The sequence below is a fragment of the Anoplopoma fimbria genome, chromosome 20 (assembly GCF_027596085.1).
Source record: "Anoplopoma fimbria isolate UVic2021 breed Golden Eagle Sablefish chromosome 20, Afim_UVic_2022, whole genome shotgun sequence".
Classification (NCBI taxonomy): domain Eukaryota; kingdom Metazoa; phylum Chordata; class Actinopteri; order Perciformes; family Anoplopomatidae; genus Anoplopoma; species Anoplopoma fimbria.
In genome coordinates, this window is record NC_072468.1 from 11,847,476 (window position 1) to 11,860,934 (window position 13,459).

The 13,459-nt window shown below is 42.4% G+C and overlaps 1 protein-coding gene across 1 annotated transcript in view; it reads right to left on the reverse strand.

Annotated features, from left to right (window-relative positions):
* Window positions 1–13,459, reverse strand: part of LOC129110086 (intermembrane lipid transfer protein VPS13B-like) — a 328,960-nt gene that overhangs the window by 304,423 nt on the left and 11,078 nt on the right. The window contains 1 exon segment of the mRNA XM_054622236.1: window positions 2,267–2,384. Coding sequence (XP_054478211.1) covers window positions 2,267–2,384 — 118 coding nt within the window.

Below are 13,459 nucleotides of genomic sequence, written 5' to 3' on the forward strand. Positions count from 1 at the left end.
GTTTTGGTTGTTTTGAAGAGGAAGGGGAGCGGACGCAACGCAGAGGTTTGTCGACGTGGATGCTGACGAGGAGGTAAGACTGGCTGTTTGTCTGCAACGGTCCTGCTGCTAACACGGGTCTTCCTCGACGAGCACACATCTACACACGGTGCCACTCTCCTACCAACCCACACACACACACACACATCTGCCTGCGTCCATCATTGTCTTCTGAGACAGAAGCATCAGGTGCAACTAGCTGCAAATTTGGAGGCATGCATGAGGCAAAAAAAAAAAGATTTCCTAATCACCTGTTTTTGCCTCCATTTTCAGTCAGACTAATATAGATTTTTTGGATTTTGCTGATAGCAAGTCCAACCCAAACTTTCTAATATAATATATGCAGCCACACATTGCAAACTTAGCCTGCAGTAGAACTCCATTAAAAAGTAAAGCAATTAAAATATCATACGCAGCACAAATGCTCAAATTTATTTTTTTAAATGTCCAATAATATTTTGTTATTGTCTTATCTATCAAAGAATATCTATATTATAATGGTGATAATAGCATTATGAGGCAAAGAGGAATGTGCTAGCTGCATACATTTCAGTATATTTAAGGATTTACTGTATTGGAGCTTCACAAGGCAATGCAGATTAGAACTATTTTCTTAGAAATGGAAATGCTACAAGGCAGCAACATGTGTATCCGAACCAGTAGACTATAACAAGCATAAAATAAGGTACTCAGACTAATGAATGAGTGTCTACAAAATAGTCTGCGTCTGTATGCTGTGTCCACACTTTCATAAAAACATCCTTTAACTACATTAGGGACTCATGACAGGTTTGTTTTGTATCTCATTCTTAGGAAAACTTCCTCTGTCTGAGTCATAGCAGGTTAGTTTTACCCCATCTACCTTTTAACCTCCACCTTTTTAATTAGGATGGCTGGGATTACAGCGTTCATCTGCTTCCTCGTTGAGGTGCCGCAACCTCTGACCTCAGAGTTGTCTCTAAAGCCTGTAATGGGTTGAAACAAGGTCCACTACTGGAGAAATGTGGGGGTGTGCGCACAACTTAACACAGATACACTAAAAAACATGCACGCGGGCACACACACACTAGCACACACACACACACACACACACCTGGGGGATCTGTTGGAGGCAGGCCCAAAGGGAGCTGCTGGGGTGTGAGGTACCCTGCTTTAACAGCTGGGGAGAGATATTATCTTATAACATCAGGCCTGGAAATGGATCCTCCCCAGATACAAGCAGCCAGGAGTGTAGGTTCATACATTCATGCATACTAGTGCTCTGGGAGTGAGCCTCGCGGTCGGGAGTTAGACTGTGACCTAGCTCTTAAAAGCTAAAGACCCCCATCTCTCTCACTTCTTTTACTTCTTTACTATTTTCTCTTTTAAAGTCCTATCACTTCTTTATATTTTAGTCTCCCCTTTGCCGACATCTTTCTCACCTTTGCAGTTTTCCTTAGAAACTTTTTCCCTGTCCCTAGAACTTATTTTATCCCCCAATGTTGTGTCTGTGAGGATGTTTGTTGAGTATTTCAAAAAGATGATTGAGGTTGTGACATCCTTTTACACTTCTGCATACATTTAAATAAGATTCAAATTGTCTGTGCCAGCATAAAAATAAAAAAACAAGAATATGATGACGTGCAAATTTCCCCGCTGCGGGACTAATAAAGGATTATCTTATCTTATCTCTTATCTTATCTTTTACAAAAGTTATAAACATCTTTCAAAGGCCATTATCCAGCCCCAATCCAACAAGGCCCTTCTTTGTGAGAGGCAGTAAAGTGGTGGAGTAAGGCAGGCATGGAATCCATGGCCCTGGAGGAGGCATGTGGTCAAGTGGCCTTGTTGATAAGAGCCATCACTGTGTGATTAATCACAGACACATCCCCCCCGCTCACTCTGGCTGATTTACACTGGTTAAAAATGCAGCGCTACACAGCTCATCCCAAAAAGAGTATTTCTTACAGCGTTAAGAGGTAATAACTACATTTGAATCTTAGGCAGACCTCTGCAGGCCTTGAGCTACAAATAGCCAGTGGATTCTAATCCAAGTGTTTGGTCTCTTTAGCAGTCTTAGAGGCCAAAAGGAAAAAAAACAAAACAAGATTTCTCTGCAGTGTAATAGTTCCTAATCTCAGTCCTCACTCCGTGGCCCCATCCTCCCCCACAGAGGCCATGCGCCCTGGTGGTCATTCTCTGAGCAGGGAGGCAGAGTAGCCTCACTGGCCTGGAGGCTATCACTCACCTGGGGGCAGGTCCGGGTCGCTCGGGGCGGCCTGCTGGAGGCGGCGGGGCTTGGCCGCGGCCTTGGAGCTGTCTGAGACGCTGCGACTGGTGGAACTGGAGCCGCTCTCGTGGTCATCCTGATGACAAGACACACAAGTACGCCGTGAGGGTAGAAAGAGAAGTAAACACAGGGTTCTACACAGAGCTCTACAGGACTGGTGTATTTAGATCTGATCTGATACTTATGTAAGTATTATGTAAGTGTTTGCAAGTTAATCTTTGTATTAATATATTTATCATTGCAATTTCCATGCATCCACCATGTTATCTTGCCTGCGTTAATGAAGTTGCGAAGAGAGCAAACACACTGAATTACTCCACTATCTGTCAAATCTTTCTTGACATTAGCTTAGTCTAGTGTCCGTATTATGCATGAGCACCACAGAGGTCACCAATACAAAATTTGGGGGACATATTGTTGGGTCATGGCACAAGATTATTTTAGGTTCAAACTGAAGACACAAAGAACAATTCATATGTTGATGGCGAGTTCAATTCACCCCAGCCAAAACACCAGTTGAAGCCCTCATTTTCCAATACCTCGTGGAGCTTAAGATATTAGCAGCACACATCTCTCTCCACACATCATTTACCAAACAAAAGTCATGTAAACTCCAGTTATGGGGAACAATGTAACCAGTCTTATCTAACTGTCACCTTTATATTGTTAATGAGGCTAATCCAATCAATGGTGTGTAAACTGTCCATATGATACGAGTATAATTGCTCCGGTGGGGCTGTGTGCACAGGGAACAGAGGAGGGATCAGTGATTACACACCACTGTTTCTGAGCCTGCCTCGCAGCCCCGTTTAACAACCATCACCGTGGGCTCTACAAATAAACTCTGGTCTTCGGATGAGGGTGAGGGTCTCTCCTCCACAACAGCACATGTCATCTGCACTCACCGACCAGCAGCCTTTTAAGCCAGGAATGCAAGTAGGAGATCTGTCTGTGTGTGTGTGTGTGTGTGTGTGTGTGTGTGTGTGTGTGTGTGTGTGTGTGTGTGTGTGTGTGTGTGTGTGTGTGTGTGTGTGTGTGTGTGTGTGTGTGTGTGTGTGTGTGTGTGTGTGTGTGGACACAGGAATGACGATGAAATGGACATCCACTTCAGAGATGAGCCTGAACATAAACAAAATCAGCCAAGATTCGGGGCTGAGGAGGTTATTTATTGGTTCAGCTTGTAGAGTGCTCCAGACCCTGTGACTAAGACATGAGGTGCAATTAAAACAATAGGGACACAAGGACAAAAGAGAACTAACAGCTAAGGACTTTTATTAATTCTACTGCAGGTAGACACAATTAAACTTAGCAAATCAACAAAATGCACAGAAATATATACATAGTTATGTTTAAGCCCTCTCCTAAAGCTTCAGGCAGAAAACCAAGGCTCTCGTATCTGATGTCATCAAGTAACAAACCCTGGAGAAGCTCCATTAACAATAAAGAGACCGACTTGGTGGACTTGTAAAATTTCTACTAGCAGATTGTCACCTTCTCCAGAGGGCCTTGGTCATGGTGTTTCCAAGCTTTAGCCGAGGCTCGCTGTCTGGTTTCCAAGTTCTATGGGGAACTTGCAAGTTCACAGCTTTTGAATCAGCTCATTATCCAACTTTAAATGTGTCAAATCTGTTTTTCCATGCAGAGGACAAATGTTTGTCTTGTGTTTAGAATACAGCCAGCACTACTGTAAACAGAACAGGGGAAACACTCAAAAGAGATACTATGACTACTATAGCTACAGTTCTACTCCTCTACAACCGCTATATATATATATATATATATATATAACTGAACCAATACCTCATATTCATTTTCACAGCAGACATTAGCCTGCAACAGAGGAAGGTGGGAAGAAAAGAAACCAAACATATTAGAAATCAGAGAAAAGGTGGAGAGCTGAGTGATTTAACCCCCAGTATGGCATTGATTAGGGTTTACTGCGGCACTGTAACCTTTTCACAGTCGGCCCGGGCGCTGAGTTAGTCAGACAATCCAGACAAAGACAGGGGGCAATCACATGTGTTTGGCATTTAAACGGGGAGGGGGGATCAGCGTGGCAGCGGAGTGTCTCAGGAGTCACCCCTTATCCTGACGAATGTAAACACAGAGGGTGTCAAAACCAAATATATTTGGCTACCCGGTGCAAACGGACCTCATCTACGCAGACTCAGACGAGCAAATGAAAACCCACACCGCCACCTTTCGTGCGAGTCACATGCTGTACATACTGTATATACACACGTACCCCACATAATTAACACACATTCCCGGGTTCAGACACTGTTTAAATGACCCCTTTCTTTCTGTGTGGTTGAGTAATGAAGATTAGGTTTTAAACATACTTTGCATAATTTGAGTTGTGGATACACTTGAGAGAGAGAGAGGGAGAAGTGTGTATCCCCCCGGTGCGGTAACGTAAACACGCAATTGCCAAAAGAGACGAGAGAGGCTCTGGCAGAAATATTTACACTCTACTTCAGTAAGGGCCTTTGCGGTAGGGCCGCACTATGCAGTCAGTTTTCTCCCCATCAGTGAGCGGTGGGAATTGGTAAACACAAGGGAAAGAATAATAAATACTTCATCAAGGTTCCAAAGAATAGAGATTGAGAGGAAAATGAGATGTAAATTTTGTTGCTCATTTTTCACACTTCATTTTGTCACTTTTCCCGGCTTCTAATGCTGGATCCGCAATATTTAGAGACACAACAATAAAAAAATAAAAGTCCTTTAGATGAGGTGAAGTTATAATGAGACGTGCTAACATGTTGAGGTGTTTAGTTTACATCACAATACACTACTCGAGCACATCAGAATTAGAAACAGTCTCGCTCCCCGGCGGACTCTCGTATCTCTACCTAAAGGAATGCCTGGCCCTGCAGGCCAAGAGTACATTGAGTTCAACGGCTCAAACTGCCACTAAAGAACAAGACTGCCAAATTTGGAAGTAGCGCAATTAAGCGCTCAATGTCACCGTGGGCAGTGAGCAATTCTCCAGAGGGGAAAAATGCCTTTTCAGAGGGAAGCCCTGGGACAAATGAAGCCCGCCTCAGCTGCTGCCGGGTAAACCGATCCCTCCAATGCCACGGCAGGGCACAGGACAAGGAGGGAGGGATGGAGGGATAGAGAAGGAGGGAAAGACAGAAGGCCCATGAAAGGGGGGTGGGGGGGTTGCTTCCCCTGCAGGCATGTCAACTCAGCTGTTGACCAAAGATGACGGTAGCAAAAAAAAAAAAAGGAAAAGAGGGACAAGAGGCAAAGAGATAAGTGGAAAAAATAACAGAGCGAGAGAAAGTAGAGACCAAAATTGAGACAATGAGACCAGAACAAAAGCAGAGGGAAAAGAAAAAGGAGCGGGTCCTGGCAGTGTGAGTGACAGGCAAAGGGGACCCCCTACTCAGAGGGTAAGTGGGCACCCATGGAGGGTTAGGGCACAGGAAGGCCAGGCCTGACCTCTGTCCCCCTTGCAGACGTCTGGCTCGGTCAGGGACTAGGAGTAGATGCGTTGAGCCTGTCTGGAGGGTCGACCCTCATTGGAGCTGCTCAACACATTAGCCGAACCCCGCCACCACCTCCAGCTATTAAAAACAGCACCTCTGCAGATACTGTCACAGTTGTACTAGTACAAACAAACGAGCTATAACTCTCAGACACCTGAAACCGGTCAAGTCTTAACTGCCACAGGCCATGTCATGTATGTGTAAATTGTGAACTAAAACTATGACAAAAAAGAAACACAAATATGCTTGGCGAAGTGGACGTTTCAGGGCAGAGCAGGCAGAAGTTTGAACAGTGTGATGACACCTAATAGGACGTAATAACTGAAGTTGTCCAATTGAATTTATTCTAAATGCATGTGTTTTCCAGCCTTCTGTTTAAACCATTTCAAATTTAAGTTTAACATACACTTTAATATAATTTAAGCGTACTGGAAATAACGTGTACATTACTCAGTGTAAAGTGTGGGGGGAAAACAGAATAATGGTTTTACTGCTATTTCTTGCTGTTTGAGGCTTTCACTTTGACATATGTTGGCCTAAAACAAAACAAAATTGCTACAGTTTGTTTCTATTCCCAACATATATTTCTTGAAAATAAAATATGACATTTTCTTTTTTTTCCTCCACAAATTACAAAGCAATCTTTCAATTTCAGTTGAACACACAGGGGGAAAAAACAGTTGGCAGAGATTAGCAGTTGACTACCCCGCATGCCTGCAACTGCCTGATCTTTGAAACCCAAACATTTTTAAAACTGGTCAATTTCACACAGTTTCGGCAGATTAATGGGTGCACGCCGAAGAGCATTGCTGGATAAACATGCTCTTTGTTATTGTTGTTTTTTGCTCTGCAGGTTGCTGAGCGAACTCATGCTGACATCAAAAGCGGCAGGCCTGGAGATTGGAGGCCAGGCAGTAGAGGGCGAACGCCTATGGAGTGAGAAAATAAATGAAGGAAACCCAATAGCTCCTTATCTCAGACAGACCCCCCCACCACCACCCCTCCTCCTCCAAATCACTCATATACACACACAAACACAGACACACTCGCTGGGTCTGACAAGTAGAGGCCCTGTCCCCCACGTCAGGGCCCACGGAGCACCATCCCTTGGGAGGATCCAGCAATCAGACCTCCCTCCCTCCTTCAACCAAAACACTCACAGACAACACATATTGCCACACAATAATAGAAAACCTCTCTAATACTGGCTGCAAGGGAACAGCACAAACAGCACAATATCACTCCTTTTTCATCTTCTTAATCCACAAACTATGTCGGTGTGATATTCTTTGTCTCTCTGCTTATTCTAGACCTCCTCATGTCATCCATAACCAGCTAGTCTGAAGCTTGTTTAAAACACAGATGACCTTGGTTCTCATACAAATGGCTTCCAGCTGGCACCGAGAGGGAATGGAGACGTGAAAAGTGGCCCGCTGTTGCGAAACATACAGTCACTGTTTGGGATGGTTCCAGTAATGTCAAAAAACGGTACGCGGCCATTGATGACGACCCCCGCTGGAATGTGAGCTGGAGAGAACAGAGCTCATCGTGGGTCGACTCACATTACCTTTTCTTTAACGTCCCCTGGCTTTCGTACACATCCATCAGCCCACACTAAAAATTAGCTGCTAATGGGTTTTTAATGAAACTGTAACAAATGCAGAAAGCCATTACACCATGATTAAAGACAGTGGTTTCATTTTCTCCTCAAACGGAGGTAGACTGGATAAGGCCGCTGCCAGCCAGAATTGCAGGACATGATTTCTCACATTCTCCACTACATGAGCAAACGTTCTTAATACTACCAGTATTGCTCTGTAATTCCCATATAAATACCAACACATACAACTACAATACGAATGTACAATAAAAGAAAAAATACTGATATGCAACACCACATACAATAGCATGGGCACGTCTCCCACACAAAACATAAAGACCCATATTCCCGAAAACGCTACAGAGCCGTGCAGCTGGAATCCATGGCATTGGAGGGATTAGAGCCCAGATGAATATCACATTGTGTGACATTCTGAATAATTATCTCAATGAAAACAGCTCATTACAAAAATGTGGTCCCTCTCCCTCTCTCCCCCTTTTCCCCTCTGTTCGAGTAATTAAATCCACTACTGAGAAAGAGAATCCCCGGTTCCACTGCCTTCTGTGTACTGCAGTAATGAAATATTACCGTCCTGAAATGTACACTATGTGCTTCAGTATTTCAACCGACTGAACTGTGTATTCCTTAGCTTTGTTTCTCTGAGCAGATGAGAAGGTCCGTGTGAATCGGTGTAAGATCAGTGTAACAGAGGAAGTGCAACTTTTCTGAAACAAACTCAGCTTACAAAGCAGTCCACCAAAAGAAAAAGCTGCTTTAATGATTTTGGAATGTGAAGTGTTTATGTGAAAAAATGCTTCTTAAACAATCAGTAAACATTGAATGGTTTACAACTCTTAGAAAATAGCAAAGATGGCACAATAATACAAGCAGCTAAAATAAATGTGCTACTCCCTGATAAATAAAGCTCTTATGATTCTCATAAAACGTTTTTTCCAAGTCAGTTTTCTTTCGTGAAACCACACGCCGCAAACTATTCAGGACATACTGCATGTTAACCGTCAGTTAAACTAAATATCCTCGACTTCATATGAAGGGGAGACCATCCATAAAATGATGCATCCCACTCTGGTTTACTTGAATCTCTTGTTATTTTCTTTATAGTCAAACGAATTATCTGTCATTTGTGTTTTTCAAACCCTTCATACTTCTATAATTACCACAACCACAAAAGAGAATAAAACAGGCTTGTGGGATTTCTTTAGCATCGTTTCAAAAGGATGCGTACGAGCTTTGTAAAACCAGAAGTGCAACGCAACAAATTCTATCCCTGCAAACTGTTACAATAAAAGGCACTAGGTTATTTTTCCAAGCACAGGCCTTCTTTCTCTCAGAAGCCCAAAGATATAATATGTTCATTAAAGATGGGGGAGCAGGGACATGGAAAAGAGTCCAACGCCAAAATGAGAATGCACAATTACAACACTGCACTGGTGATGTCATGCTGGAGGTCTCTGCCAAGTACCCAAGTCAAACTGGCTATGTTTAATATCTGCCTCCAACATGCCCAGAATAACAACGAAGACAAACAGGGATCCCAGTTATGAACTAGACCCTCTGGCAGCAGCAACAGAAAGACATCTGACTTCTGAGTCGAGGTCGACCTATAGATTTTTGAAGACCGATGTAATAACCATAGCTTTGAGCAGGAAAAAGCCCATAGCCAAATAATCAGCCAATAACTACTCCAATGGTTGACTGTATTACAGTTGTACAAACTGGAATAATGTTGAACTGAATATATAAGTCAAAGAAATAATACCTAAATAGATAAATCTTGAACATCTAATTCAAAGTACTTAATAAACACATCAGGAATTGAGCAACAACCTACCAATATAAAATATAGCTGAGAGTCTTTATATTTTTCAGAAAGAGAGAAGTAAAGTGAAATTGAGAATGAAGGTTTCTAACCGCGATGCCGGCCTGGTTTGTTAAAAATGGCACATGCAAGAGTACCCGACAAAGCACCCCCAAAATACATCCTGAAGTGCGATTTGATCGATTACATTGTCGGAATATGTTCTTTTTATTCAAAATGGACAATGCACTGTTCTGTGGCTTATGACTGGCCAGTTACATTGTTAAATGCCACTCTTACAAACCATTAATGTCGGTGCATATTTCCGGGGTAAGGAGGCTCCCAAAGTGTGCATTTCATTTCATGAATGGATAGCTATGGAGCTGGATTATTTGGAAGAGAGCACACCAAATTGGTAAGTAAGTTAAATGGTTGAATGATTACTTATCCTCCCTGTCTGGTCAGAAAACTTCTTGTCTGCCTGCTGCAAAATCAGCTGTTCACTGGGTCAAAATAGATTTAGCCCATCATTTCTAACCATATGGCCAGAAAGAATTGAAGATAAAGGTTTTTGAGTCTTTATGGAGTGGAGAGCTGCTTTCTGAAAAACGTATCTCTGATTCTGTCTACATTGAAAGCTTAAAGGTCTGTCATGCGTCTAAAAAAAAACACTTGACAGGTGATTGGATGAACTACCTGTCACTCACAATCTTGCCACAGCGTTTTGGGGGACGAGCGATTGGAGAAAAGCCTTCAGTGGCATTCCTTGCTCTTCTTTCCATGAATACATACTCTCCATTCTGATGTAGCTGATGCTATTGCAGCATGTATGCTAACATTCTTAGCATCTGCCATTGTTGTTTAGAACAAACAGTGGCCTCTCTGTGTCGTCTCACACACACCTAAGCCACGCCCCTAGCTAACAGTAGCTCCTTACAATGCTGATTGGTCGTGCTCTGGCTACCTGGACCCCAAACAATATTTGAAGACTGACAAGATGGATTTTTGAGTGATATGTGATCCCACGATTCTTGCGTGACCTTGTGACACTGCAAAAATCCAGCTGCTGTTCAAGCTAAGTATTGAACAGTTGTTATCATTATTATAATGGGAGGTTATCACATGCACACAGGTATGTACGTCAACGTGTGACTTGTGGCGGCTGCACAGTCATCAGACACTGTCGAAGCTCAGGTAGCACTATAGTGATAGATTGTAAGATGTCCCATCTGCCTACTAAGAGACCAAAAAAGATCTGCACGCTGCACACAGTAAAACCACCTCAACTGTTAAGACTCACTAACCAAGCCTTGAGCTTAATGCTCTTGACAAGGACTTGTACTAAGGCATCTCAGTAATATGTTACAATCTGTGCCAAATTCCAATACTGTCCTCTAATAAATGTGACTCGTTTAAGCTCTACTGTGGACCAACATTCTGTCCTATTGGTTTAAACCCCAAGAAATTTTCTTTGGTTTTATAATCTAAGAAACACCAGCAGAAACCAATCTTGTTTTTAAGTTACAGTAGCTGATGCTGCTCCAGTTAAAGTGTGCATAAGTCTCCATTAATCTAGTACATCTCAAAGCCAGTGCATTCACGTGTGAAAATCCATTTCTTTGTTACAAAATACATGTTGTGCTTGTTATTTCTCCGCAACAGTAAGATGGGTTAGCATTAAGACATTTCAAAGCAGGGGGAGTGCTTTCTTTGTTAGCGTTCTTTCATCCCCACTAACAATGTTTTGTTTTCCACAATTGCCGTTAAGACAAAAGATTTGAAGTCAAAGTTACTCTAATCCCAAAACTTGATTAAAAGCCAAGAAGCAGGCATTCAGACAGAAAGGCTAGCGACTAGTTCTGATGGAGGTTCTGTGATGGAATTTGGAATCAGGCTGAACGGTCTAGATCACTGCTGTCTCCGTTTTCCTTTCATCGGAGCCCATTGAAATTCTGCCCAGTGACCTCTTGATGTTAACATGCCATGTTCCCGCTGGTGACCTGCAGTGCACTTTTAATATTATTGCACCTGACACGCACAACTTTTGTCTCACTGCTGAAAAGTAGCAAAGAGTGTGGAAAAAAAAAAAAAAAAAAAAAAGAAGGAAAGAAAACAACGGGGAGAGAACAAAAAGCCAAGACAGAAAAGAGGGAGAGTGAGTTGGGGGGGGACACACACAGGGAGAGAATGGGAAAGAGGGAGAAATTGTTCCTGATTTAGATCTGAGAGGCTCTGGTCCTTCAGATGTCTCCATCAGCTAACCACAAGCCCAGGCTGAGCATGTGAGGCATGCTGCTTACGCTGGCACAGCTACCCCCTAATGCTAATAACTGCAATGTGTTAGCTACAATAAAACACTCCACGCAGACCCCTGACACACACACGCACACGCACACACACACACATCTTAGACGAGTCCACTAAAACACACATGGGGGAATTCCCATAGACTTTAACCTGTTCATTTCTAATCCAGATAATAACTACCACCTAGTTATATATAATAAAGCTAAACTATTCAAGCAAACCATTGCTACTTTCCTACATTAAATTACTTAATAATCTTTACAAATGATAAAGAAAACGAGCATCCAATAGAAATGTTCCCATCATAATTTGGCGGGGTTCTAAAAACTGAGGTCAGGAACTGATTTTATCATTAACCGCCATTCATCTGTCCAAAACGGAACCATCCCCGTTCCCAGCTTTGCCCGTTATCTAATACACAATATTAAGTACATTATACAAGACATAAGCACCCCTTGAACGATGTAAGCGTCATCCTCCAGGAACAGCGCTAGCAGTGGCTGAGGCTACTCCGACAACTTAATTGCACATGTGAAGTGCAGCTGGAAGGCATGCACTGCAGAGGCCTAAGTGTTCTTGGAGAGTATCAATGTTCTGAAACCAGCAAGATAGAATAAATCAAACGGAGAAAAATGGGAGAGGACTTTCCGTCAGTGTTGAGAAATACCAAAGCCATATTGCAGGAGGTTTTGAGCACGCAAGCGGAATGCAACAGGCCTCGTGTTTGCATAGGTTTTTTTAAATACACGGCCTCCAGAGCAACTGAGGTGCTGTCATCATTCATCAGCCTACTTGAGAGATGGAAAACTGTCAACCTTACTTTGGAAAAAAGAAATCATTTCAATTTCATCCTGGGAGCCGTAACCAAGTTCTTGACCAGGGATCTCAGGTCTCCCCTTGTCTTCATCAACGTAATGAAAGAAGACATTTTTCAGTTCTTAACTTAAATTTGGATGACAAACCAATAAAACAAGAGCTGGCGAATAGCCAGAGTGCAGTCCTCTTTTAAAATTTGAGAGGTTAAAAGAAAAAAATCCAAAAGGTTAAAATACAGTTTGAAAATGTATATTTATATATCTGTTATACCTGCTATTTACTAATGTTTGAGGTATAATGTCTTTAATCCTTAATGTCTGAACACATAGTTGTGCAAAAGAACAGCATGCAAAGTTGTTTTTAGTTGGAACAAGCAGCAGAGGATTAACCCTTTGTTGCTGCTCAGGTTGCTTTGGCTTGTTTTGAGCTGCTCTTAAAGTTTCACATCTTTCCCCAATTAAAATGATGTTAGAAAGCCCAGCCTGCAAAGCTGAAAGAGCACATTTGAATCTTCTTCTCTAAAAGGGAATGTGTTCAATAAGTTGTAATAATTCATAGAAAGACCTGAGGTCAAACTTTTGTACCACTGCAAACATTTAAGCCACATCCTAAAATATCAAGCCTTACTTTCAACTTTTCAGATATTAATATCAGTTTTATGAAATATGAATATGACTTTACCTCATACTCATAGTTGATACTCTGTGATGCTGTATGTCAAACAATCAGCATGCCAATATATCTGCCTTCTCTTGTCATCTGGAAATTATAACTGTCAAAAAGCTTTTATGAAAGATCGGAGCATTCAACTCTGCATGTGAATTTTTAATCATGTTGGTCATTTTAAACAAGCAATATGGCCAATGTCAAGCCAGGGGCGATGCACTCCTTCAAGATCTGCATGTTTATTATTTTTCCAGCTAACCATAAGCCTTCTTCACACAATCCCCTTCGCTTCCCTCCCCCAGCGTGGAGAGTGACACGTTGTGCAATTATTCATATTACATTCTTCTTCTCTTACCAACATATTACAGGCGCCCTGGCTGGCCAAGATAAAAGCAAACACCACCGAGTCGGCCACACTGTGAGGCAAGTCGAGTCTAACTCGTATC